The sequence below is a fragment of the Vidua macroura genome, chromosome 5 (assembly GCF_024509145.1).
Source record: "Vidua macroura isolate BioBank_ID:100142 chromosome 5, ASM2450914v1, whole genome shotgun sequence".
In the NCBI taxonomy this organism is placed as follows: Eukaryota; Metazoa; Chordata; class Aves; order Passeriformes; family Viduidae; genus Vidua; species Vidua macroura.
Genome location: NC_071575.1, coordinates 71,821,945 through 71,849,060, shown reverse-complemented (window position 1 = coordinate 71,849,060; position 27,116 = coordinate 71,821,945). Strand labels below are relative to the sequence as shown.

General features: G+C 48.1%; 2 protein-coding genes and 1 long non-coding RNA gene across 5 annotated transcripts in view; 1 reads left to right on the top strand and 2 right to left on the bottom strand.

The window, feature by feature from the left end:
- Nucleotides 1–599: 599 nt before the first annotated feature.
- Nucleotides 600–4,188, bottom strand: LOC128808169 (uncharacterized). 2 transcript variants are annotated; one of them, XR_008437387.1, is made up of 4 exons: nt 4,133–4,188; nt 2,967–3,099; nt 1,190–1,359; nt 600–799 (listed from the first exon to the last, which is right to left on the bottom strand). It is a non-coding gene; the product is annotated as an uncharacterized LOC128808169 (long non-coding RNA). The 2 variants fall into 2 exon arrangements; XR_008437386.1 differs by lacking the exons at nt 2,967–3,099; nt 4,133–4,188 and adding an exon at nt 2,365–2,939.
- A 112-nt stretch (nt 4,189–4,300) lies between these two features.
- On the top strand, nt 4,301–17,120 carry SLC35B4 (solute carrier family 35 member B4). The gene is made up of 10 exons (XM_053978994.1): nt 4,301–4,505; nt 8,246–8,359; nt 8,835–8,937; nt 10,147–10,196; nt 10,844–10,925; nt 12,450–12,510; nt 12,902–13,011; nt 13,193–13,268; nt 13,959–14,034; nt 14,848–17,120. Exons 1-10 carry the CDS (start codon nt 4,429–4,431, stop codon nt 15,098–15,100), a joined length of 1,002 nt encoding a protein of 333 aa, XP_053834969.1. The 5' UTR covers nt 4,301–4,428; the 3' UTR covers nt 15,101–17,120.
- A 1,192-nt stretch (nt 17,121–18,312) lies between these two features.
- The window catches only part of LRGUK (leucine rich repeats and guanylate kinase domain containing), a 54,034-nt gene continuing 45,230 nt past the window's right edge, over nt 18,313–27,116 (bottom strand). The window contains exons 18-22 of one of the 2 annotated variants that reach the window (XM_053978954.1): nt 25,303–25,425; nt 21,659–21,685; nt 19,480–19,637; nt 19,146–19,195; nt 18,313–18,433 (exon numbers count right to left, since the gene is read on the bottom strand). In XM_053978954.1, the coding sequence (XP_053834929.1) occupies nt 18,332–18,433; nt 19,146–19,195; nt 19,480–19,637; nt 21,659–21,685; nt 25,303–25,425 (460 nt within the window). In that variant the 3' untranslated portion in view covers nt 18,313–18,331. The remainder of the gene's footprint in view (nt 18,434–19,145; nt 19,196–19,479; nt 19,638–21,658; nt 21,686–25,302; nt 25,426–27,116) is intronic. The other variant, XM_053978955.1, reaches the window with a different exon arrangement.

The following is a 27,116-nucleotide window of genomic DNA, read 5'->3' as shown; positions in this document are numbered from 1 at the left end:
TGAGACACATTTTAGAAAATAACTGGAATTCCTGGGGAAAAAAAAAAATTCTCTGGGAAAAATGCCTCTCTGCTGAGGAGGGAGCAGCAGGAAGAGTGGGGGGAGCTGGAAGTTTTGGATGGAATAAATAATCCCCAGAAGGTGACAATTTAAGGGGAGGAGACTCAGCCCTTCAAAAGCACCTAAAAATATCTCTGGGTTTATTTGGGTTCTTTTTCAGTGACCTGACAGAACACAAAAAGGGGGAATTTAAAGCCAACAACCACAAAATCTTCCCAAGAGAGGAAGGAAAAACTCCTCCAGCTGCAAAATTCCAGGGCATTTCCAGTGGAAGTGGGGTTGTACCTCTGGAATTCCTGCCGTGCACAGGAATTCCCAAAAAAAGGGTGAAGGAGCTGAGATGGGAAGTTTTGGAGCTGAGGGATTTAGGACAGGAGTTGTGTTTCCCACCAGGGCTCTGGGTTGGATCACTTTGGGATTCAGGCACCAAAAGGATTTCATTTTTCCCCATAAATCCTCAGCCCTGCCACGGCAATAAAAACAACGGGGAGAAATGCAGATCCCAGGAGCTGCTCCCTGGTTTTCCCCTCACTGTGCCTGAGTCTCTGTTTGTGTCCTCAGCTTGGCTGGGGTGGAATCCTGGAATGGTTTGGGTGGGAAGGGACCTTGAACTCCTCCAGTTCCACCCTCTGGACACTTCCCACTACCCCAGGCTGCTCCAAGCCCTGGCCTTGGACACTTGCAGGGATCCAGGAGCAGCCACAGCTTCTCTGGGAATGTTGTGGGAGAGTCTCCCCACCTAAACCCACTAAAAAAAAATGGAATTAATAACAGGCTGCTGAAGAGCTGAGGGAAGAAATCCCTAAAAAAAGAATCCAACTCAGCATTCCAAATCCCACAGCTGGCTGTTATCCCATTAAAATCCAGGGTGCTCTTCCCTCTTGCCCTCCCTTCATTTCCCAGAAATTTGGGATGAAACCCCAAGCAATTCCCCAGGTATCATTTCCCAGCTGGTTCCAAATCTCTTTTTTATCCTGAAGGGAATTCAGGACCAGGGAGTGAGGAGAGGTCCAGCCTTGTCTGCACAGCCAAATCCCACAAGGAATTCTTCCTCTTTCCCTGGGAAAAGCAGCAGGATGGGATTCAGGAATGGGAGTGGGAAGGAGAGGAGCCAGGTAAGGGATCTCACCTTGCTGGGGTTTCAGGAAAATCATTTTGAGATGTTTGAGTGCATTTTTTTTCCCATGCTGTTTATTTGAGTTTTTAAATCCCACTAAAACCCAGGATCAGCCTCCCACAGTGGGAATCTTCAAGGTGCTCCAAACCCATAAATCATCAGGATTCATCTTCTCTCAGCTCCTAAAATCAGAGAGGGAAAACAGAAAACCCAGATCATTCCAGATGCCTCTTCCAGGCATGGAATTCCCACAACCTCTCTGTGCCACAAAGTCAAATTTCCTGGTGTTTTATCACATTTTGCCCCTTTTAACAGACTTAAAAAATTATTTCCTGGAGATAAAATGAGAATTTTTCACAGAGGACAAAGCAGCTCTGCTTGGTTTCCCTTATCCCTGGGTTTGCACCCAAAGGAAAAACCAAAAATTGATTCTTTGTGGAATCAAGGCTGGGAAAAGTGGCAAACTACTAAAAAAAAAAAATCTGGGATTCTGAATTCCCTGCTCCCATTTTCAAATTGTGGTTCTTGGGCACAGCTGAAGGATTCCTGATCCTTCACCCAACATCCCAAGAGGCCACAATTCTGGGTTTTTCCTTAATTCCAGAAGTCAGGATCTCAAATTGCTGCCAGGGCTCATCCCAAAACCTTGGAGTGCCACAAATTCGTACCAATGAAGGTGAACTGACTATTAAATTATTTATTAAATATTAATTATTTTTTTCTGTTTTCTTACATTATTTAGTCATTTATTTGGATGTCGCAGAATTGACGTGAACTGAGTTATGAATGAATTTCATTTTAATTGGAGTGGGAGTGAATTTTATTATTAAATCTCTCTCCACAACTCCCTGAGAGGAAGATGGAGCAAGGTGAGAGTCAGGCTCTTCTCCCAAGGAATAAGGGACAGAATGGGAGGAAAGGGCCAAAAAAAAACCCCCAAAAGCTTCCTGAGCTGTCATTTTGGGGTTATTTTCACACTGGAGCACTTAAAAAAAAAAAACTGATTTGTTGTGTGGCTTTAATCCAGTTCAGAGCCAAGCTGCTGCATTTTTGTGGCAGCAAAACCACCTCAATTCCTCCCCCAAAAACCTCCATCTGAAGCTCCAAGAAAGCAAAATTAAAAGGCCAAAAGTAGCAAGAGCTGATTAGTGAAGGGAACAGGGAAAAAAAAAATCCATCATCCTGACCTGTGCAGAGCAGAGGAGGTGGAAGCAGGAAAGTCTGGAAATATTAAAAAAAGTGCCAGGAAAGCCCAGAAATCAGCTTTGTTTGCTGCTAATGGGCCAAGGTGATTTTTAATTAAAAATAAACCATTTTAAAAGGGCTTGATGGAAGATCAAGGAAGTCACTTGGGAGGGGTTTCTACCCAAAGAGAGGTCAGAAAACACCAAATTATTTAGTCAGGTGTGGGCAGAATGAATTTCAGTTAAATAAAGGGCAAGAACTCAGCAAAACCTTTGGGTTTCCAGGGTCTCACAGAAGCCCTGAAGAATTAATTCCTGTCAGAACATCCAAGCCAAAATACCTGGAAATGCCACATAGGAGGCCCCAAATCCCCAGATTTTGGTGTGATTTCCTCAAGAGACTTAAGGGTTTCTATCTGTAGATAAAACCCTCGAGATATCAAAAAAATTCTGGCTCTTGTTGCTTCAGTTGCTCCAACCAATCTCCATTTCCAGCCCCCAGGTAAGAATTTGAAACCTTGGGATCTCAAGTTTGGAGTCAGAGAGCCCAAAAAGTCTCACAGTGAGCAAAAAAAAAAAAAAAAGGGAAATCCTGGCAATTTCACCCTTTCTTGAGCAGCTTTGAGCAGCAGAGGAGCTGCCAAGGTTTCATTCACATTCCTGGAGGTGCTGGAAGTCATAAAAAAAGCAGCGCTTCATTCACGGGCTCATTTGGGATTTGTTCATGGCATTTCACACCTGTGGAATTCAAAGGTGAAAAAAAAAAAAAAAGAAGAGATTAGGGTCAGATTCAGATCAAAAATGGATTGAAGTATCTGTAGGATGGAATTCCCACTTTTGAGTCGATCACAGGGGGTTTGACAGATGATTTTGAGGAGATGCCACGAAACCTTCCAGCTGGAAACTCCACCCATGATGGAATTGTGGAATTTTTTGGGTGGGAAGGGACCTTAAGGCCCTTCCAGTGTCCAAGGACACCTCCCACTATCCCAAACTGCATCCAGCCTGGCCTTGGACATTCCAGGGATGCAGGGGCAGCCCCAGCTGCTCTGGCAATTCCAGCCCAGCCAGGAATTCCTAATTCCCAAAATCCCACCCCAATCTCCCTTTCCCAGGGAATTCCCTCCATTCCCAGCTCTCCCAGCCTGGGATTGGATCCAGCCCCACCCCGACTCTGCTCCAGGAAGGAATTTTGGGATCCGGGGGCTTCACTGGGAAGCTCGGGACTCCAGGAAGGGTCTCCCTTCCCTTTTCCATCCCCAACTTCCATAAAAATCCCTCGGGATGGATTCTGAGCCCCCTTGATCCCAAAATCCCAGAATGGTTTGGGTGGGAAGGGACCTCAAATCCCATCCCATTCCAATCCCACCATCCCAGGCTGCTCCAGCCTTTCCTGGGACATTCCAGGGATGCAGGGGCAGCCCCAGCTGCTCTGGCAATTCCAGCCCAGCCAGGAATTCCCAATTCCCAAGATCCCATCCATCGCTGCCCTCTGGCAGTGGGAGCCATTCCCTGTGTCCTGTCCCTGCAGGCCTTGTCCCCAGTCCCTCTGCAGCTCTCCTGGAGCCCCTTTAGGGCCTGGAATGTGCTGGAAGCTCTCCCTGGATCCTTCTCCTCTCCAGGTGAGCACCCCCAGCTCTCTCTTTCAATAATAATTATTATTTTGAACAGCGAAAGAATTCTTAGGCACAGAATCCTTAGGTACTGCCTCTAACTGGCGTTTTGGGGTCACTAAATAACCCCAAAAAGTCAATTACGGGCTGCTCCTCACCACAAACAGCGCGGGAGCCGCGCCTCCTCCTGACGCCGCCTCAGCGCCGCCATTCCGCCCAGAACTACAACTCCCGTCGTGCCCCGCGGCTGGGCGCCCGCCGGGAGCCGCGCTGGGGCGGCGGGGAGCCTGCCGGGAGTTGTAGTCCCCGCGGCGGCGGCGCGGCGGGCGGCGAGCGAACTACCGGCGGCCGGAGGAAGCGGGGGCGGCGGGGCCGGGGCCGGGAGCGAGGCAGAGTCCCGGGATCGGGATGCGGCCGCGGCCCGGGACGCCGCCTCGTTGCCCGGAGCGACACCATGCACCCGGCCGTGGCGGTGGGGCTGGTGTTCGGCGGCTGCTGCAGCAACGTGGTGTTCCTGGAGCTGCTGGCCAGGTGCGGGGCCGCGGAGAGGATTTGTGGGGGATAAAGGGTCAGGGGAGCCCATTCCAGTGGGATCGGGGTGAGGCCTCAGGGTGTGTGAGGGGACGCGGCAGCGGTGCCAGGGCGGGTTTGGGGGATTTGGGGTGCGGGGGCACCCGCGGCTGGCACTGAGGGGGTTTTAGCCCTCAGGCCTTGGTGCCCCTTCATGGACGAGCCCAGAGCTGGATCATGGCCCTGTGTCGCTGCTGGATGGGGTTTGGGGGTGTTTTGGGGCTGTCCCCTGGGTGTGGGCCGTGTCGGTGACCTGTCCGGGCCCCGGGCGTGTCCCCTGCCCACGGCACAAGGAGCGGTGTCCCCATCCCACCCCGTCCCAGCTCCCGCTGAAATCCCAGGGACAAGACAGGAGCTGCCCCTGGGCACAGCAGGGAATGTTCCCCACCTGGAAATCCGAGCTTGGAATCTTGGAATGTTTTCCACCCGGAATCGTCACTCGCTGCAAAGTCACCGAGTCCCCTTGAATTCCCAGACTGGAGGCTGATTGATTTTGGGGATCTCACCTTCCCCACCCTGATGTTTTTGGGGGATCTCACCTTCCTCAGTCATCCTGATATTTTTTGGGGATCTCACCTTCCTCATTCACCCTGTTTTTTGGGGATCTCACTTTCCTCACCGTGCTGTTTTTGGGGATCTCACCTTCCTCACTCACCCTGATGTTTTGGGGATCTCACCTTCCTCATCCTGTTGTTTTTGGGGATCTCACCTTCCTCACTCATCCTGATGTTTTTTGGGGATCTCATCTTCCTCATCCTGATGTTTTGGGGATCTCACCTTCTTCATCCTGATATTTTTGGGGATCTCACCTTCCTCACCCTGATATTTTTGGGGATCTCACCTTCCTCACCCTGATGTTTTTGGGGATCTCACCTTCCTCACCCTGATGGAGGGAGGCTGGAAGAGCTTGGGAAAGGGCTGGTCAGAAAGCTGGGAAGGCCTTACTGCGAAAAAAAGTGATGCCTGAACTGGTTTGGTGTGTAAAATCCCAGTGAGTCAGCGTGGGGCTGCACCCCCTGAGCCCTCAGTGCACTCCAGCTTCCAAAAACAGCCCTTACTCCCTCCCAGCCCATCAGTATCCCAGATTATTGAAGGAAAACGGGGCTGCAAAATCCAGCAGTTGGGATATTTGCTCCAGAATGGGATTTAAGTGCACAATCCCTGGATAAATCAAGAAGCAGTTCCTGGAAGAAGAGAGCTTGTGTGAGGAGCTGTTTTTCCTCTCAGGGATTACTCCAACCTCTGCCTTTCCTGCCTGGCTTGTGTTGCAGCATCAGTGACAGGGGAGGAATGAACCCTTTGGAAGCAAAAAAAACCCTTTGGATTTGGCTTTTTTTGGCCACTTGTGTCTCCTCCAAGCAAACCTCAAACCAAAACATTTGGCCCTGTTCAAAGACTGAATTATTCAAAGGTGACTGAAGCCCAGAGGAGCAAATTCCAGAAACCCAATTGCAGACATCAAGGAAAATCTGCTTTTCACACAAAACCTTCTTTCAAGCAGCACCTCTCATCCACTTTAAAAATTCCTCCGTTCCTAAAAATTCCAACAGCTCAATTCCTGTGCCTTTTACTTGCCCTGCTCACCTTTAGTCCCAAAATTGGGATAACACAAATTATTTTGTTGGGTTTTGGAAAGGAAAGTTCCTCATGCACATGAATATTCCCATAGCAAACAAAATCCTGGAGCAGGATCCCAGGAAAAGGCAGTGGCCAGGTTGGTGAGGAGTAGCAAAGGTGATTGGGAAGAAACTTGCTCAGGATTTATAAGGAAAGCAAAGGAATGAGAAGTGTTTAGTCTGGAAATGCCTGAGGGCAGACAAAAGACTTTAAACATGTGGAGAGTGGCTGCAGAGGAGAGGACAGAAATATTTCTGCTGGGCTGTGGAGGCAGAACAAGCAATCTCAAATTTCTTGATTTAAGGGGCTCAAATTGCTGTGGAAGGGATGTAAATCAGGCCCAAAAATCAGATTTTCTCCCTTTCCACGTGGTGAAGTAGGAGAGAGAGCAGGGAGACTTCTTGCTGGGAGGACTCTTTTTGGTTGTCTGCAGCTGAAGCAGATCTTGGGTTGATAGATCCAAATTTATCTCATTTTTTTAGGTGGATCTGAGTGAGCCAAAGAAGGAGCCCTTTCTTAGCTGTGTCTTATCAGCCAGCACAAAACCCTGAGTGCCAACGCTGCTGATAAAATGGGGTCATGTCCAGGGCTCTGTGATCTGGGAGGAGGCAAAGCCCAGCCTTGGGTTATCCCAGGTTTCCAGCTCCTTTTGATCCCCTCTGGAGGGTGAAAGCTTGGAGATAAGGCTGGAGATAAGAATTGCAATCCTGGAGCTCCTGGCTCTGCTTCAAGGTTTCTTCTCTTTCTCCCAGGAACTTTTGACCCTTTCAGCCTCGGGGCTGAAGTTTTATGGATAATGAAGTTTTATGGATAATTCTGCTTCTGGGAAGGATGTGGGAATTGGCAGGTGGGCAGAGGGAAGTGGCTCAGGGTGGTGCCCATCCCTGGAAAAAAGCAGGGAAAAGGGGATTTTTCCAGGTGTTGTTGGGTCAGCCCTGCATTCCCCAGGTGGCTGCTGCTCCTGAGAGCTCTGTGGGGTGACAGAGGAGAAATTCGAGGAGACAGCTTGAAATTTCCTGTTTTCCAGGGCATTTCCCAGCTTGAATCCTGCAAAACTGCATCCAGGGACAGCGTGTTCCACGAGGAGCAGGGCTCTCCCAGGACTGCTTGACCTCAGTTTCTGTCTTGCACCAGGAAAAAAGGGAAAGATTCCCTAAATCCTTCCATCTCCCATAAGCTTTCTCATTATCTGCCCTGTCACGGCCTCCTCTGAGCTTCTGCTTCCCAGGAAATCCTTCCCTGCTCCCTGGGAGCTCCTCAGGGAGCGTTTGTTTGAATTCCCTGGTGTGGAATTGTGGAATTCCTGTTCCCACAGGACAAACACTTGGTTTGCTCGGAGGTGGTGGCATTTCTGCACTCCTGGGTCCCTCTAGGGGGGACAAAAAAAGGGATTAAGAGGGACCCTCTTGAGCTCAGACAAAATTTTGTGGATTTTGAAGCTTGGTGCAGTTGCTGTCACATTAAAAAGATCCGTGGATGTCATGTGGGATTTACTGCCAGGACTTTTTTGGGTTTTTGTGAGAAGTTTTGGTCCCTTCTAGAATTCACAACCGAAGGGTTGTTTTTGTTTTTTTTTTTTGCATCCAGAAATCTCAGGGGAGCTGAAGCTTTTTTAGAGGAAATTGAACAAATCTGAACCAGGGACACTCTGCCAGCACAGAGCTGACCTTGGCACTTCCCTCCTGCAGCAGGCATGAGGAATATTGAATTTCCAGCTGGCTTTTCCCCCTGGAAAGGCAGATTACCTCAGATTACCTGACCTCTAACAAACACAGCAGCTTTTAGGAAGGGACAGAGTCCTCCTAAAGCAACTTCCCGTGGGAAAGAGAGAGATCCAGCAGTTTTTTCTTTCATTTCCTGACAGTTCCTCTTGGGAAATGTTGGAGGAAACACCCTGCAGGTGTTTGCACAAGCTCAGGTGAACAAACCCTGAGTAAAGCCTCTCCAGGGTGGGTCTCTTTCTGGGAAAAGGGATAGGATTCTGGGAAAAGGGACAGGATTCTCACTCTGCTGCCTCCTTTTGTTGGATCCCAGTGTTGTTTCTCCGTGGAATGGCTCTGATGCTTGTCTCTCCCTGCCTGCAGGCAGTTCCCAGGATGTGGGAACATCGTGACCTTCTCCCAGTTCCTGTTCATTGCAGTGGAAGGTTTTATCTTCGAGGCCAATTTCGGGAGGAAGCGCCCGGCCATCCCCATCAGGTACAGTCCCAAGGTTTTCCCAAGCAGGAATTGCCTGGATCTCTCTTATCTCCAAAAAGCTTTTCATAAAGTGGATTTTCCACTTATCCTGTGGCAATCCCATCCATCCTGCAGCATGTGCAGAGCCACGTTGGGAAGCTGTCAGGCCAGATAAAATCCCCACTCATTTATCAGGAGTTTTTAATGGGAAATTGCCATCAGATCCTTCCCTGTCACAGGAACAGGGCAGAGTTTTGCACAGGGAAGAGTTTGTTGTGCTTCAAGAGCTTTTTATCTCTGGGATTTGGTGTGGTGGGAGTGGGAAGGGAAAGTTCTCCTGGAAAATCACCCAAATTCACTTCACATTTCTCCACTGGGGACGAGCTTGGTGACAGACCCGGGAGCTCTGCTCTGCATCCCACGATCATTCCTGAGGGGTCTCTCAGCATCTCAGGGAGGTTCCTGCACATCTCCCAGGTATTTTTCCATGTTTCAGGAACTATTTCATCATGGTGGCTATGTTCTTCACCGTCAGCGTGGTCAATAACTACGCCCTGAACCTGAACATCGCGATGCCGCTGCACATGATCTTCCGCTCGGTGAGCCCCATCCTCCTCCTCCTCCTCCTCCTCCTCCTCCTCCTCCTGGAGCTCCCATTCCATCATTTCTGCTGGAACTATCCCTGCTCCATGTGTCCTGAGAGCACCAAACCCCTGTGGAAATCCAGCTGGTGGGAGAGCAGCCTCGCTCCAAAGCTCAGCTCTAAAGGTTTCACTTCATGGTGTTGATCATTAAATTCCAGCTTAATGGATAGACAGGGAAACAGGCTCAGACAGGCTTTGGAATTCCAGAGCTGAGGGGGAAGTGGCAGTGACAAAACCAATCCCAGACTCTGGTTGGCCAAAGGGATCCAGCTTTCCCTGCCACCAAGTGGTTCATGTTCTGGTCTTGAACATCACAGGTCAGAGAGCATGGATTTGGGATTTGGGATTTGGCCCAATTCCACCTGCATAGGTCATTGCTTTGGGGAAAAAAAAAAAAAAAAAAAAAAACATTAAACTGCATCTTCACTTAAGTGTGGATGAGTGCCAGGCTAAAAGATCTCTTAAACCCCAAGGAAATGGAGCCCCAGCTGTTGGGAATAACAAAATCTCCTGGTGGGAGCTGTTTTCCCACAGCACATCCTGGGCTGGAATATCTGGAATCAGGAGAGGTTCAAAACCAGCCCACACTGAAGGAGGCCTGTCCCACGTGAACTGTGAGGGGTGGTTCTGCTCCTGCACTCAATCCCTGGAGCTGGGCTCCTGGTTCCAGTTAAACCAGTGGGATTTGGCCACTGAAAAAAAATAAACGGGAGGTCCCCTGGCCAGGAGATCCATCCCAATATCCTTATTATAACCCAAGGCACCCAGCTCACCTTCTCCCCTTTTCCTGGATGAAGAGAATCTGGAATCACTGAGGCAGGAAAAGAACTTCAAGCTCATGGAGTCCAACCAGTCCCAGCACTGCCAAGCCATCACTGCTCCATGTCCCAAGTGCCACATCCACAGGGCTTGGAAATACCTCCAGGGATGGGGATTCCAGGGCTGGACAACCCTTTCAGGGCAGGAGTTTTCCCAATATCCAACCTCAAGGAAGCTGTTCCTTTTCCCTGTCAGTTTTCCTGCTTCAAACGTGGCGTTTCTCTTGGTGTTCTGGTATCCAGCACACTGAGTTTGCAGTGTCCCTTTGGGATGAGCATCCCAAGCTGGGAAATTCTGGCCTGCTGACCTCATGTTTTGGTTTTCCCTTCTGTTTTTTGTCCCCAGGGTTCTCTCATAGCAAGCATGGCTCTAGGGATCATCATCCTGAAGAAAAGGTAAATCACAGACTTCATATCTTTAGGGAATGCTCTGCCGGGGATTAAATCGTGCTGGGTGTTTTGTGCCATCACTTTTCCTGTTAAATATTCTGATTTTAATGATGGGAAACTGGGACAGAGAGCATGGCACAGAGGCTGGAATAGCTCCTTCTGCATTTCCACCTCTTCCCTCCTGTCTTGGCTGGAGTTATGGGCTGGGAAGAGATTTTCTACAGCTGCAGCCTCTGTGTTCACTCCTGGCTCTTCTGGAAGTGCTCCTGAGGGATTCTGTACTGGCTGTGGCTGGGGTGGAGCTCAGTGCCTCCCTTGTGCCGGGGATTGTGGCTCCAGCAGTGCTGGTAACACGCTGATAACATGTTGATAACACGTTAATAACACGCTGCTAACACGTTGATAACGCTGAGCCGTGCCTGCACAGAGTCAAGGCTGGAGTTGTGGGATAAACTGGGAGAAGTGTTGGGATAAACTGGGATGAATGTGGGGAGAAAAGGTTCTTCAGGTGCTGAGCTGGAGCCAGCTGGCCCTCCCAGGGTTAGGAAGTGGCAGTGTGCCCGTTATCCCAGATTTAGAGCAGGAATGCAGGGAAGCAGGGGACGGACACGAGCCAGGCGGGGTCGGTGACGTGTCCCTTGTCCCCTGTGCAGGTACAGCGTGTCAAAATACAGCTCCATAGCCCTGGTGTCCCTGGGCATCTTCACCTGCACCTTCATGTCTGCAAAGCAAGTGGTAAGGATGGGAAAGCACAAGGAACCTCAGGAATTCCCTTTGCCCGATTTTTCATGGAGACACGAGGTGTCTCCGACCTCTACGTCTGCTCCCCAAAAGCTTTTCCTCCTGCTTTTATTTTCCTGTGGGATTTAATTTAATTACAGGTGTCTCTTCACCTGTTCATGCTGCTTTTTGTGGGAATAAACCTCTTTTTTTTTGGCCTCAGAGGTAACAGAAAGAAGCTGCTTTTTCTTGCCTTGTGTGGCAGGCAGGAGCAGGTGAATCCTCAACAAAAAGCCATCAGAAATCTTCCCTCTTTCCATCCCACCAGAAATTGTTGCCTTTCAGGCTGGATTTTTCCTGTTGTCATCCAGCCTGACCCTTAAATAAAGTGCCAGTGCTTGGAGAGCAGGAGGGAGGGAAGCAAATCCATGTGGAACACAGTCGGAGTCAGCACCCACGGCCTGACCCTGTCAGCTGATGACAAAAAAATGGCACAAAGTGGCGGCCAAGTGAAAATTGGCTGCACTTAATCCAGCTCCGAGAGGTTGGAAATGAAAGGGAGCTGTCAAAGCTCCAAATTCCCCATCATTTCAGAGCTTTTTACCCTCGGAATGGCTGAGGAAGGGCTGGGCTCTGCAACCTTGGCTCTCTGTTAATCCACATCAACTCCCAGCAGGGCTGGAATGTGGGGTAGAGCTGACAGTTGTGGCAGAGGTGACTAAATCTGATTTTCCCTGAAGCACGGGGAAAGAGCTGAGGCAAATCCAGCTGGAGTTGTGCCCTCAGCCTGATATCCTCAATTTCTTGACCACAAGCCTGGTTTTAGGTCTGGTTTTAGCTCCTGACGGACTTGGCCAGAGCTCTTATTCCTTCCTACACAGTCATCTCTGGGAATGGGGACACTGGAACCCAGGAATGGGGACACAGGAACCCGGGAATGGGATGGGGACACAGGAACCCGGGAATGGGGACACAGGAACCCGGGAATGGGGACACAGGAACCTGGGAATGGGGACACAGGAACCTGGGAATGGGATGGAGATTTGAGAACCTGGGAATGGGGACACAGGAACCCGGGAATGGGGACACAGGAACCCGGGAATGGGATGGGAGCACGGGAATGTGGGAATGAGATGGGGATGCAGGAACCTGGGAATGGGATGGAGATTTGAGAACCTGGGAATGGGATGGAGACACAGGAACCTGGGAATGGGATGGGGACACAGGAACCCAGGAATGGGGACACAGGAACCTGGGAATGGGATGGAGATTTGAGAACCTGGGAATGGGATGGGGACACAGGAACCTGGGATTGGGCTGGCTTTGGGAGCTTGAAAAGTGACACTGATTATTTTTGTGGTTAAACGAGTTCAGTCTCATCAAACCAGGCCCTTCCTTTCAGGAAAAATCCTGATTTGATCAGACTCTGCCCTTTTTTTTTTTTTTGCTGGAATCTCTGCATTCCCTGGAGCAGAGTGGGAAGCCTGTGGCTGCTGCAGAGGCCTGGTGGCTCTTGGTGACTCTTGTGTCTCCCTTCAGGCGTCTGACTCCAGCTTAAATGAAGAAGATGGACCCCAGGCTTTCCTCTGGTGGTTGCTGGGTATGTGAGGCCCACATTTCTGGGATACTGGCAGGATTCTTGGAATTCTCTTGGCAAAAGCAGCCCTGCCTGGAGCAGAGAGGAAGAGGGGCTGGGGCTGTTCCTTCAGCACAAGATTTCATGGAGGAGGCTTTAAAGTGTGGTTTTCTACCTCCACCCTGGGTCTGTTGGTGGCTCTTTGGGAAATCTGGGATTGATGATTCTCAGTAGTGGCACAAACTGCATCCCTGGTTATTCTTAAGGGATCTCTGGGAGACCTGTAATCAAACCCCAGGATTGTTTATCAGTTTTCTTACCAAGTCTGGGCAGTTTGTTTGGTTTTTTTTTTTTTTTTTTTCCCTGAAAGCCAAATTTGGTGAGTTGAAGCTGCAGGGCTGTGCTTCCCTTCCAGGTATTGCTGCCCTCACCTTCGCCCTGCTGATGTCTGCCAGGATGGGGATTTTCCAGGAGACGCTGTACAAGAAATTTGGGAAGCACTCCAAGGAAGCCCTGTTCTACAACGTGAGTCCCCGGGGCTCTCCCTGCTCCAAGGTCCCTTCCACTCCTGGACTGGGCACAAAAAGGATCCCACACTGCCAGGATGGAGCAGTGAGGAGCCTGCTCAGATCCAGCTGCTTTCCAGCAGGGAATTGGGGTGGATTCCCATCCCCTGATCCCACCATGGGTTTGTTTCTCCCCCCAGCACGCGTTGCCACTCCCTGGATTCCTGCTCCTGGCTCCCAACATTTACCAGCACGCCGTGCTCTTCAACCAGTCTGGTGAGTGCTGTGCTGAGGGACCCGTGCTCCTGGGCCTTCCTGTCCTCTGGAAAATCCTCTGGGAAGTTCCCTTCCTGCAGTTGTGCATCCTGGCATCCTGGGGTGTTCCAAGCCTTTTGAATTTTGAGGAATTTGCAGGAAGGAATTCCTGGCTGGGCTGGAATTCCCAGAGCAGCTGTGGCTGCCCCTGGATCCCTGGAATGTCCAAGGCCAGGCTGGACAGAGCAGCCTGGGACAGTGGGAAGTGTCCCAGCCCATGGCAGGGGATGGAATTTAAGGAACCATTCCATAATTCCATGATTAAAGCCCAAGTTTCTTACTAATTCCCACACACCAGCCACATCCAAGAGTGATCCCTGGGAAAAGGAACGTGGTAGCTCAGAAATGGGAGTACCAGGACCTAATCCTCAATAAGGGATGTAAACATGGACCTGCTGGGATTTTTTTTTTTTTTTTTTTTACTGGTGTTCCCCAGGATTTGCTGTGGGAACAGAGTGGATTCCTCCAGCACCAGAGCTCTGACCCAGAAGAGCAAGACAGAGCTTTTCTCCTAATATTTTTCCTTCTTTTCCATTCTTCCCTCTGGAATTGCAAGCAGAAGGGCTGCGTAAGGCTGCAGGATCATGGTTAGTCCAGGCAAGGAGAGAGGCTCCTCCAGCAGTGACCTCATCCCATCCTTTTTCCCTGCAGAGCTGTTCCAGGTGCCGGTGATCGGCCTGACCCTGCCAATCATGTGGTTCTACCTCCTCATGAACGTCATCACCCAGTATCCTTTATCCTTGATCCCACCCCTCTGTGGGGTGGCACAGCGGGATTGGGGCTGGCTTCCTAAATCCTTGGAGGCTTCCCTGCCCTCGGGAGCTGCTGGTGGTGTGACTCCAAAAATATGGGCAAGGGGAAGTTCTGTTTTTTAGGTTGGACTCGATGATCTCAAAGGTCTTCTTCAGGCTGGTTTGTTCTGGGATTCTGGGATTTCTGCTCCGTGGAAATGGAGGAGTTTGGAGCTTCCATTGTCCAACTCAGCCCCGGCTGCTCCAATAGGGGGATCTGAGATTTGGGGTGTCCCTGAGTTTGTAGTGTCCTCTTCCAACCCAGCTGATCCCAGGAGGGAATTTCCTCCATCCACACCAGGCTGCCCATCTCCCTGCTCCTTCCCATTCCCAAAGGGAATCCCCAGTCTGCATCCCTGCTATCCCTTCCCTCCTGCTCCCAGGAGGAGGTAAATCCTTGGAGTCTTCCCTGCCCTCGGGAGCTGCTGGTGGTGTAACTCCAAAAATACGGGGAAAGGGAACTTTTGGGTTTTAGGTTGGACTCGATGATCTCAAAGGTCTTCTCCAGCCTGGTTTGTTCTGGGATTCTGGGACTTCTGCTCCATGGAAATGGAGGAGTTTGGAGCTTCCCTTGGCAGGGATTGTCACCCAGGGGAAACTGGGAGATTTGGGATGTCCCTGAGTTTGATGCGTCCCGTTCCAACCCATCTGATCCCAGGAGGGAATTTCCCCCATCCACAGCAGGCTGCCTGTTCCCAAAGGGAATCCCCCATTCTCCATCCCTGCTGTCCCTTACCTCCTGCTCCCAGGTACGTCTGCATCCGCGGCGTCTTCATCCTGACCACGGAGTGCACGTCCCTCACGGTCACCCTGGTGGTGACGCTCCGCAAGTTCGTCAGCCTCATCTTCTCCATCCTCTACTTCCAGAACCCCTTCACGGGCTGGCACTGGCTGGGCACTGCCTTTGTCTTCGTGGGCACCCTGATGTACACCGAGGTGTGGAACAGCCTCGGGCCCCTCCTGGCGCGCTGCCGGAGGAGCAGCAGGCCCAAGGAGGAGTGAATCCAGGGATTTTTCCGCAGGGAACTTTCTGTTGTTTTCCAGAGCGGAGCAGCAGGGAGCCCCCCACCCCGGGGGGGGTGTTTTGATAACAGGGGAGGTGTTGGCTGTGCCAAGCTCCTGGGAAAACGGGGATCCTCCGCTGGGAACTTGGGGAAGGGATCATGGAGAAACAATCTGGGTGTTTTTTGCGAGTTGGCATTTTTTTATGTGACCCCTTTTGCTTCTAATTTTTCCTCCCTTATTTTTTTTTTTTCCCCCATTGGACTAGCCCTTTTTAAGGAGAAGCTGATCCAGGGCTTTGTTGGGAGCCCAACTCCCGTGCTGTTGCCTTGGATCAGCTGGACCCTGAGCCAGTTTGGTGCCATCCTTTAATTGTCCCGGTGTCTGGAGCTGATGGCTGAGCCCCATTCCAGTGGGAATCCCTGAGCCCTGTGCTGGCAGGATGTGGGATACAGCCCCAGCTGGAGCTTCCAGTCTGCCCAGTGGATCCTGAAAGGGCTGGGTTTCCTTTCCCAGTTCTCCTTCCATCCCTTGGGATCAGCTTCCTCATGGCTTTTGTGCCAGCTTGGCACAGCCTCCCTGTCCCTCAGTGTCACCCTGGCTGGTTTTCCTGGAGCTTCCCTGCAGTTTTCCTGGAGCAGCACCTTGTTCCCGTGGTGGTGCTGCTGTCCCTGCTCAGCTGGGACAGTTGAGGCAGCCAGGAGGGATGAAGGGGTTTTAATAGCAAAGGAAAAACGATGGAAAAAAAAAAAAATCCCAAAGTGATGTAAGGGCAACACCTCCCTCCCAGGCATTCCCTGAGCCAAGGTCACCTTTCCAAAACCTCTTCCCTCTATTTTTACTGCTGATTTTTGTCAGCTGTCTGGGATAATCCCCTTCCCAGCTTTCCATGGCCTCATCCTTGCTGGGAGGCAGAGTGGGAAAAGGGAAAGGCTCCATGCTGTGCTGGGAGCAACCCCAAATCTCGGTGTGGGAAAAGGGAATTCCGTCCCTCGCAGAGCCAGCGAGGTGCTGCCAGGACCTGCAGCTCCATCCTGATGTCCTGAAGGATTTTTTTTCCCCCAGTTTCCATTTTTCCTGAGCCTGAAAAAGCTGAATTTCAAGTGCCATGGGATTTTCCCAGGGATTTCGTAGACGGGGAGGCTGACCTGGTGTAGGTCAGGTGTTGTTCCAGCTGTTTGTGGTGGCTCCTGGAAGGACCCAGAGAGAGGCAAAACCTTTATCCCTGATTTTCATCTTCCAGGCTCTTCACACGGAGCTTCAGCTGGGATTGGGGAGGTGGGGAAGCCAACAGAAATTCGGGATGAAGGATTTTGGGAACAGGGAGTAACTGGTGAGGTTCTTCAGAAATCAAACCCGGTGGGGAAACACCGGAGCTGTAACTCAAGGCCAGTGGGTGTTTTATCCAGGGATTGTTTTATCCAGGGATTGTTTTATCCAGGGATTGTTTTATCCAGGGATTGTAGGTTGCAGGGATTGTTGGATCCAGGGACTGAGCAGAGCTGGCACAGAGCTGCTCCCATCCTGTGCATCCTCTGGGTCACTCTTCCTCTCCAGGACCTTGCATGTTGTCCCCAATTCCCGTGGGACACGGGAATATTGGGGGGATTTGGGCACTCCTGTTTTTTTTTTTTACCATGTGCTTTTCACTCCCAACACATCAACCATGGGTTGTTTGTTGCTGTCAGGGTCATTTTTTTAACTTCCCGGCGTGATCAGTGCGTTTGGAATATTTATGGAGTCGCGGGAGTGGCAGCAATTCCCTTCCTGCTGGAGGACAGAGGAGGAAAGGTCCAGGCAGAAGGGCCTTGTTAGCCAAAATTAATTAAACCCAGGCTCCCCCTCCAGGCTGGGGCTGCTGATTAGTTTGGTTTTAATGTTTGTGTAGAGATCAGAGCACCTATTTTTTAGCAGAGGCTGGAAAAGGGAAGGAGCCCGACCGCTTTTGGGGTGGCTGGTTGGGTTTAGGGTGGGCTTTGGGTTGGTTTTTTTAAAGTGAAATAAATCTGTTTCCTCTTCAAAGGCTGTCGGGTTTGTGTCTCATTTTGTGCTTTGCTGGTGGCTGGAAAATTAATGGTATCATGGAATTGTTTAGGTTGGAAAAGCCCTCTAAGATCATCCAACCATTCCCAGCCCTGCCAAGGCCACCACTAATGAATGTCCCCAAGTGCCACATCCTCTGGGCTTTGGAATCCCCCAGGGATGGGGACTCCACTGCCCTGTCCCAACCCTTTCCACAAAGAAATTTTCCCTGAATGTCCAATCTAAGTAACAACTCACCATTCTTCTCTGATGTAAGAGAAAATAGGAAAGACTCAGCCTGGCTGGGTGGGGCTCTGGAGAAGACCCCACCATCAGATCCAAGTTTTCCCTAAATCCAGCACCAATGGGAGCCTGGAGCAGCTGGGGAGGAGGAAATTCGGGATTTGAGGTCTCACAGCAAAACTGAAATCCTCACAACTGTCCAGGTTTGGGGTCCCAGACAAGACTCAAATCTTCATCAGAATCTGAGGTTCTCCAAAAAGATCCAAAATCTCAAACCATGAGGTTCTCCAAAAAGACTGAAGTTCTTAAACCATCAAAATTTTCCGTTCTGCAAAACGGCTCAAATCCTCAAACCATCAGAATTTGAGGTTCTCCCAAAAAACTCAAAAGCTCAAATCAGAGTTTGAGGTTCTCCAAAAAAGACTCAAAATCTCAAATCAGAGTTTGAAGGAATGGCTTCCCCCTGCCAGAGGGCAGGGATGGATGGGATCTTGGGAATTGGGAATTCCTGGCTGGGCTGGAATTGCCAGAGCAGCTGGGGCTGCCCCTGCATCCCTGGAATGTCCAAGGAAAGGCTGGAGCAGCCTGGGATGGTGGGATTGGAATGGGATGGGATTTGAGGTCCCTTCCCACCCAACCATTCCACGATTCCATGGTTTGCTGCAGGATTTTGGGTGGTTTTTCAGTCCAGTCCAGCACTCACCTCACTTAACTGCCTTGGCCAAAAAAAAAAAATCCCAAAATTTTGCAGTTTTGGCCGTGAGCTCTCTGTGCCCCGGGGCTACGGAATCACTTCTTGTTCTGCCAAAATCCATGGTGAAAATCTGGAGCCTTGGAAGAGCTGCTGATCTTCAGCTTGAGGATCCTGCTCCGTGGAAAGCGCTTCCTAAAAAAGCTGTGGAATTTGAGGCTCCCTGAATCTGAATTACTCACCCTGAGCCCCTTGGTGCAATTCATCCAATTTAATCAACAAAACCCTTGGCTCTTCCATGGCTCCAAACTGGGACAAAATCCCATTTTCTGTGCAGGGAAAGCGCTCTGAGGAGGAACCTGCCGAGGCAAAAGGCTCTGGAAGTAGAAGGCAACAAAAATTAATCAGGACAAACGTAAATTCAGGAGTTTTATTGTCTTGTGAAAACCCAAATCTTCACTCACTTCCTACCCCTTCAGCTGTCTCTTAATAATTCTTCTCATTTTTGCTGATGGCTCCTCGCTAGGTTGTTTAAATCCACTTGCCAATCAAATAATTGTGACTCAACCACATTTTATTAAAAAAAAAAAAAAAAGAACAAAAAATTCTGAACTGGTTTTCGCTCCCAATTTCCCTCTGAACATTTCACAGAATCCCTCTTCTAAATAATTCACCAGTCCTACAATACAGACAATATAATCAGATGCCCTCTTGCTTCCACACCTCGATTAAATCTATAAAATTAATGGAAGATACAATTCCATGGTAGGAAAAAATCTCCACCATTTCCCAGCTGAGAGTGGCCAGGGAAATAATTTCTGGCTTTGGGAAATACAGAAATTGCTTTTTAATAAAGTTATAAATAAATAACCCTTTTTTTTTTTTTTTTTTGGAAGTTAATCAGAAATGGATCCAGCAATAATATTTGATAGATTTTGAAGAGAAAGAGATGAAAAGCAGGGTTAGAAAGAGTCAGTGTGACAGGAATTGGGATGGAAGTGGCCGTCAGGGCTTGGTGCTTCTCCATCCAGGTGGGATTGAAGGCAGGACAGGTTTGGAGCGGGAGCCAGGCACAGGAGAAGACCCCACCTTGGCCTTGCTGGGTTTCCTCAGGAGGTTCTCACCACGCCCTTCAGCCTCTGCAGGAATTAAGAGAAGGAAAGAGGGTTTATTCCAATGAAAAGCGAAAATTCCACCCAGATTTCCAGTGGTTTTGGGGGAATATCTCAACCTCATCCACTCTAAGCAGCCACTGTTTTGTTTGGTTTTTTTTTTTTATAATATTTGGAATTCTGGAAGTGTCCAGCTTTGGGTGGGGCTTGGAGCAATATGGGGTGGTGGACATTGTCCCTGCCCATGATTTTTAAGGTCCCTCCCAAGCCAAACCACCCTGGTTCTGTGATTCCATGGATATCACTCCAACCTTTTGAGGTGCCCACTCCTTTTCCAGCTCCTCTGGCTTCTCCAGGGAGGTGCCTCTGAGGGATGGGAAGCTTGGTCCACAGAACTTGGTCCACTCCGGCAGGAGCTGCATCAGGTGGGACCGAAACGTGTGCCCTGACACGCCCAAATCCCCTGGAGCTGTGGGGAGAAAAGATTCCTGCTTCAAAAAAGGGGAGGAAAAAGGGAAATTCATCGTGTCTGACAGAGGTACTGACGCTGCAGCCCCACACCCCACAAAAACCCGATCCCAATCCCCTCAGGACTTCGGGAGATCGCAAAGGCAACGCCCACAACTCTCAATTTTAAATCAAATTCTTGATTTAATTAATCAGGGGCAATAAAGAGATCCGGCAGCAGATCAGGATTGGAGCTCCCTGGACTGGGATTCCCAAACCTGTGGAGCAGCATTGCAAGGAAGAATTCCAAGTAAATAAATAAAAGAAAAATTCCTTTAAAAGGTTCCTGTAAACCCTAGGGAGGAGAAAAAAAAAAACAAAAACAAAAAAACCTCGAGGAGCACCTCTCTGAGTTGTTGTATCTCCTGCAGAAAAAAAATCCAAATTCCCTCTCTGCAGAAAATCCAGAGCCAAAATCGGAGTGCTCAGACCCCGCTGGAGCTTCCTCTGATAAAAGCTTCCCATTCCCATCCTCATCTCATCCATTTACTCCAAGGAAAGCAAGGAAAAGGCCTCAGAATAGTTGTTTTTTTAATAAGGAAAAAAAAAAAGGTTTTTTTGTGGTTTTTATGAACGGTAGTTGTTCGGGGAAATTCGTAATTGTGAATTTTTTTTTAATAAGTTTTTAATTTATTTTGTAATTTTTTTTTTTTTTTTTGTGTGTGTGTTTATGTTTTGATTGATCAAGGATTTTTCTGGCACTGCTTCAAACATTCCAGAATGTCTCTGGTCTGGGGCAGCTCAGAGATTTTGGATTTATGGATTTATGGATTTATGGATGTATGGATTTATGGATTTATGGATGTATGGATTTATGGATTCATCAATCTGGGAAGGAGTTCGAAGATTATCCACCCTGACCTCATCCATGGTGCAGAAATCCAAAATAATTCCACCCTGTCCTTCCTGCAAGGAGCTTTTGGGCCTGTGGGAATGCTGGGATTACAGGGGAAAAAATATTTCACTGGTGGCTCCATAAATCCACACAGCAGGAGGAAGGGATCAGGAATAGCGGGGTAAAAATGTGGAAATTCCATGAGAAATGGGGAATTCTTTGCTACCAGAGGTAATCCTGGGAAAAGGAATATTTTATCCTGTGAAAGGAACATTTTATCCTATGAAAGGAACATTTTATCCTGGAAAAGAAATATTTTAACCTGGAAAAAGGAATATTTTATCCTGTGAAAGGAATATTTTATCCTGGAAAAAGGAATATTTTATCCTGGAAAAGAAATATTTTATCCTGGGAAAGGAACATTTTATCTTGGAAAAAGGAACATTTTATCCTGTGAAAGGAATATTTTATCCTGTGAAAGGAACATTTTATCCTGGAAAAGAAATATTTTATCCTGGGAAAAGGAACATTTTATCCTATGAAAGGAATATTTTATACTGGAAAAGAAATATTTTATCCTGGGAAAAGGAACATTTTATCCCGTGAAAGGAATGGAGATGCCCAAGGTGTTTAAAAGGAATAAAACCTCCCTCTCCTTCCTGCTTTTTCCCTATAAATGAGTTTGGATAATGTGAATTTAGTCCTGCCCTGAACAGCTCAGTACAGAGAATTATTAGAGGTGAAGCAGCCAACTTTTAGTTTTCCCTTTAGTAAAATTTCCTATTTAGCTACATGGAAAAGAAATGAAAAATAAAATAAAATATAAAATAAAATAAAATAAAATAAAATAAAATAAAATAAAATAAAATAAAATAAAATAAAATAAACAACGGCAGGACTCGATTCCAAGGAGTGTTAATGACCTGAGGAATGATGATGTTGTTCCCACACAGCTGAAGGTTTTGATTTTTTTTTAAAAAATAAATATTGGACAAATAAAAAAAAAAAAAAAAAAAAAAAAGGGTTGGATTTGGTAATCTCAGAGGTCTTGTCCAGCCTTAATAATTCCATGATTGGATAATCCCTGATGCTGGAAAATGTCATTTCCTTCCAGATGCATCTGGAGCTCAACACATCCATGTTCTTACCCCTTGATGGCTTTTTTTAGTTTATTCCTTTTTCCATCCCAAGAGTTGGAAGCATAAAATTGGAGAGAAAGAAGAAAAAAAAAATATTACACCACTTCAATATTTTTTTTAAAAAAAACACTACAGGCTGGACCAGAATATTTCAGAAATGGGGGATTTTTCTCACCAGCTGCTGGGATTTTTCTCAATCCTCTACACAAGAGGATTTCAATCAATCAGCAATTTTTTTTTTTTTTTTTCCTGAATTCTCCATTTTTTTCCATCACAATTTTGCTGCAAGGCCTAGGAAATGACTCAGATGAGCAATTTGCTTTTTTTCCCCTCCCCTCACAGTTGTTCCTCCACTCTGTTGTTGAGAGTGTTAAATGCAAACACCGCTCGAGTCACAACAACCCCGACGTGCTGGGCTGGAAATTCAGATTTTTCCTCCCGTCTGCCAAGGGCCAGACTTTTCCACCTTCACATTTCCAGGTCTTTCCTCTTGCTGGGGAGCGATGATGCAGAATTCCACACCCGCTTCCTCTCAGCAGCTCCCTCAGCAGAAATTCTGGGGATAAATGGATCTGCAGAGCCTCCAGACCCAGCCTTTTCCCAGGCTGTTAATTAGGTGCTCGTAATTAACGCTTGTACCTCACATCCGGGAGAGCGGCTGGGATATAAAGGGAATTCTGAGGGGTTTTCTTAGCAGGGTCAGCTCAGAATTCTGCTTCGGGGTGACACGGGAGGTGTCACCTCCCTTCAAATGGCACAGGTGTCACCCCCTTCAAGTGTCACAGGAAGTGTCACCTTCCTTCAAGGGGCACAGGAAGTGTCACCTCCCTTCAAATGGCACAGGAGGTCTCACCTCCCTTCATGTGACACAGGAAGTGTCACCCTGCTTCAAGTGACACAGGAAGTGTCACCTCCCTTCAAGGGGCACACGAGGTGTCACCCCCTTCAAGTGACACAGGAAGTGCCACCCCCTTCAAGTGACACAGGAAGTGACACGTCCCATCAAGTGACACAGGAAGTGTCACCTCCCTTCAAGTGACACAGGAAGTGATACGTCGCTTCAAGTGACACAGGAAGTGTCACCCCCCATCAAGTGACACAGGAAGTGTCACCTCCCTTGAAATGACACAGGAAGTGTCACCTCCCTTCAAGTGGCACAGGAAGTGTCACCTCCCTTCATGTGACACAGGAAGTGTCACCCCCTTCAAGTGACACAGGAAGTGTCACCCCCATCAAGTGACACAGGAAGTGTCACCTCCCTTCAAATGACACAGGAAGTGACACGTCGCTTCAAGTGGCACAGGAAGTGACACCCCCTTCAAGTGACACAGGAAGTGTCACCTCCCTTGAAATGACACAGGAAGTGTCACCCCCCATCAAGTGGCACAGGAAGTGTCACCTCCCTTCAAGTGACACAGGAAGTGTCACCCCCTTCAAGTGGCACAGGAAGTGTCACCTCCCTTCAAATGACACAGGAAGTGACACGTCGCTTCAAGTGGCACAGGAAGTGACACCCCCTTCAAGTGACACAGGAAGTGTCACCTCCCTTGAAATGACACAGGAAGTGTCACCCCCCCATCAAGTGGCACAGGAAGTGTCACCTCCCTTCAAGTGACACAGGAAGTGTCACCCCCTTCAAGTGGCACAGGAAGTGTCACCTCCCTTCAAGTGGCACAGGAAGTGTCACCTCCCTTCATGTGACACAGGAAGTGTCACCCCCTTCAAGTGACACAGGAAGTGTCACCTCCCTTCAAGTGGCACAGGAAGTGTCACCCCCCATCAAGTGACACAGGAAGTGTCACCTCCCTTCATGTGACACAGGAAGTGTCACCCCCTTCAAGTGGCACAGGAAGTGTCACCCCCCATCAAGTGACACAGGAAGTGTCACCTCCCTTCAAGTGACACAGGAAGTGACACGTCGCTTCAAGTGACACAGGAAGTGTCACCCCCTTCAAGTGACACAGGAAGTGTCACCTCCCTTGAAATGACACAGGAAGTGTCACCCCCTTCAAGTGACACAGGAAGTGTCACCTCCCTTCAAGGGGCACACGAGGTGTCACCCCCTTCAAGTGGCACAGGAAGTGACACGTCCCTTCAAGTGGCACAGGAAGTGTCACCCCCCATCAAGTGACACAGGAAGTGTCACCTCCCTTCAAATGACACAGGAAGTGACACGTCGCTTCAAGTGGCACAGGAAGTGTCACCTCCCTTGAAATGACACAGGAAGTGTCACCCCCCATCAAGTGGCACAGGAAGTGTCACCTCCCTTCAAGTGACACAGGAAGTGTCACCCCCTTCAAGTGGCACAGGAAGTGTCACCTCCCTTCAAGTGGCACAGGAAGTGTCACCTCCCTTCATGTGACACAGGAAGTGTCACCCCCCATCAAGTGACACAGGAAGTGTCACCTCCCTTCAAGTGGTACAGGAAGTGTCACCTCCCTTCAAGTGACACAGGAAGTGTCACCTCCCTTCAAGTGGTACAGGAAGTGTCACCTCCCTTCAAGTGACACAGGAAGTGTCACCCCCCTTCAAGTGACCTTGCAGTGCCACGGGAGGTGTCACCTGTTTGGGAGCGGGATAAGTCAATAAAGGATGGAGGGCGCTCCTCACGCAGGGGCAGAGGATTCTCAAGACACGAGGCTGAGCGAGGTAAAGGCGCCTCGGGGCTCAGCACCCGCTGCAATTTCAGGACCACCAATTTCAAGATTTTTTTTTTTTTTTTGTTCAATTCTTGAAGGATTTCAAGCTCAGGATCTCTCCCAAATGTCACCCAGCAGTCCCTTGCTGAATCCTCTCCAACCTGACCTTGGACACTTCCAGGGTGGTTCTGTAATTCCACATCCAGAGAAAGATCCACTCTTGCTCAGAGAGAGGTAAAGGCGTCTCGGGGCCAGGACCACCAATTTCAAGATTTTTTTTGGTTCAGTTCTTGAAGGATTTCAAGCTCAGGATCTCTCCCAAATGTCACCCAGCACTCCCTTGCTGAATCCTCTCCCACCTGGCCTTGGACACTTCCAGGATGGTTCCATAATTCCACATCCAGAGAAAGATCCACTCTTGCTCAGAGAGAGGTAAAGGCGTCTCGGGGCCAGGACCACCAATTTCAAGATTTTTTTTGGTTCAATTCTTGAAGGATTTCAAGCTCAGGATCTCTCCCAAATGTCACCCAGCAGTCCCTTGCTGAATCCTCTCCAACCTGGCCTTGGACACTTCCAGGGTGGTTCTGTAATTCCACATCCAGAGAAAGATCCACTCTTGCTCAGAGAGAGGTAAAGGCACCTCGGGGCTCAGCACCCAGCACCACCAATTTCAAGATTTTTTTTGGTTCAGTTCTTGAAGGATTTCAAGCTCGCTCAGCAGGAACTGTGCTAATCATGTAGAGAGAGAATAACTCTGGTTTTTAAACCGTATTTCTCACTCCACTTCTGGTTTTCCACACCTGCACCGAGTTTCTCTCAGCACCTTTTTTTTTTCCCTTCAAGTACCTCCTACAAAGAAAGCTCTTGCAAATCCCCTGCTGTGAATAAAATGAAACCATTCCTACCTGTCCCTGGTAGGAAATGCTGCAGCCCCACAATTTTAATTGTTAATCACCGTTAATTTTAATGGTGATGGTTTAAATTGACCTTCATCCCACCCCAAAATGAGCTCACCTGCTCTCTGGGGTAGCCCGGGGCAAGTTCTGCTCCTGGAGGCCACTGCTGGCCCCTGAGGACAGAGGTGGGACTGGTTTGGGGAGCTGCTGATGGGAGCACCCGGATTCAGGATCCAAATCCCTGAAATGACCCAAAAATAAAGCTCCTGTCACACGTGGAACACAAAGCACGAGAGGGCAACTTGCTCAGACAGAAGTAGAGATATTTTTTTAAATTTAGTACAGCCCAAGTGGGTGAGGTTAAGCAAAAATGGAGATTCTTTTTTTTTATTATTTAGCACAGCCCAAGTGGGGTGAGGTTAATAAAAAATTGAGATTCTTTTTTTTTTTTTATTATTTAGCACAGCTCAAGTGGGGTGAGGTTAAGCAAAAATGGAGATTTTTTTTTATTATTATTATTTAACACAGCCCAAGTGGGGTGAGGTTAATAAAAAATTGAGATTTTTTAAAAATTATTATTTATCACAGCTCAAGTGGGGTGAGGTTAATCAGAAATTGAGATTTTTTTAATTATTATTTAGCACAGTCCAAGTGGGGTGAGGTTGATCAGAAATTGAGATATTTTTTATTATTATTATTTAGCAGAGCCCAAATGGGGTGAGGTTAATCAAAAATGGAGATTTTTAAAAAAAATATCATTTAGCACAGCCTGAGTCGGGCGAGTTTAATCAGAAATGGAGATTTTTTAATTTTTATCATTTAGCACAGCCCAAGTGGGGTGAGGTTAATCAGAAATTGAGATTTTTTAAATTATTATTTAGCACAGTCCAAATTGGGTGAGGTTAAGCAAAAATGGAGATTTTTTTTTATTATTTAGCACAGCCCAAATGGGGTGAGGTTAATCAGAAATTGAGATTTTTTTTATTATTATTTAGCACAGTCCAAGTGGGGTGAGGTTAATCAGAAATTGAGATATTTATTATTATTATTATTTAGCAGAGCCCAAGTGGGGTGAGGTTAATCAGAAATTGAGATATTTTTTATTATTATTATTTAGTACAGCCCAAATGGGGTGAGGTTAATAAAAAAATGAGATTTTTTTTTTATTATTTAGCACAGCCCAAGTGGGGCGAGTTTAATCAGAAATGGAGATATTTAAATTTTTATTATTTAGCACAGCCCAAATGGGGTGAGGTCAATCAGAAATTGAGATTTTTTTTTTTGTTATTATTTAGCAGATCATTTGTGTGGACACCACTTCACTTCCAGGTTTAAACCCAAGAGAAGCAGCCAAAATGAGAGAAGCCCTTAATGAACCGCTGAGCTAAGAGCTTTTAGAGGTCTTTTCCCACCTTAATGATGCTCTGAATCTGTGATTCTGAAAAACGGAATGAATTAAATCCACACAAACAACCACTGGAATCAGTCAGAGCAAAGCACCAAACGCTGCCTGGCAATGAGACATCCAAATGACTTTTAATTGCACCTGCACACAGCCAGAGGCAAAGAATAATTTGGATTTTAAGGATCCAAATTTATGCAGATCAGCCCGCAGGGTTGCCATAAATAAAAGAAGTTGGATTCTTGTGTGACACCGCCTCAAATTTTCTGCCAGGCTCAGGAAAAATATATTTCCTGTTTAAATTAAAAATGTGCAAGGAGGAGATTCATCTTTTCATATTAGTGATGCCCCAGAAAATCAAAGTTTTTGGTGCTTTTGTTGCTATTTTTGGCAGCAGTTTGAGATATTTTTCCTAAGATTTTGATTTATTTTTAATTGGAATAAGGGTTCTCTGGCCTCTACCTGTTCTGGTCACAGGCAGGTATTTCTGCTGGGTGAGCCACTGATGAAATATTAAAATTACTGAATTT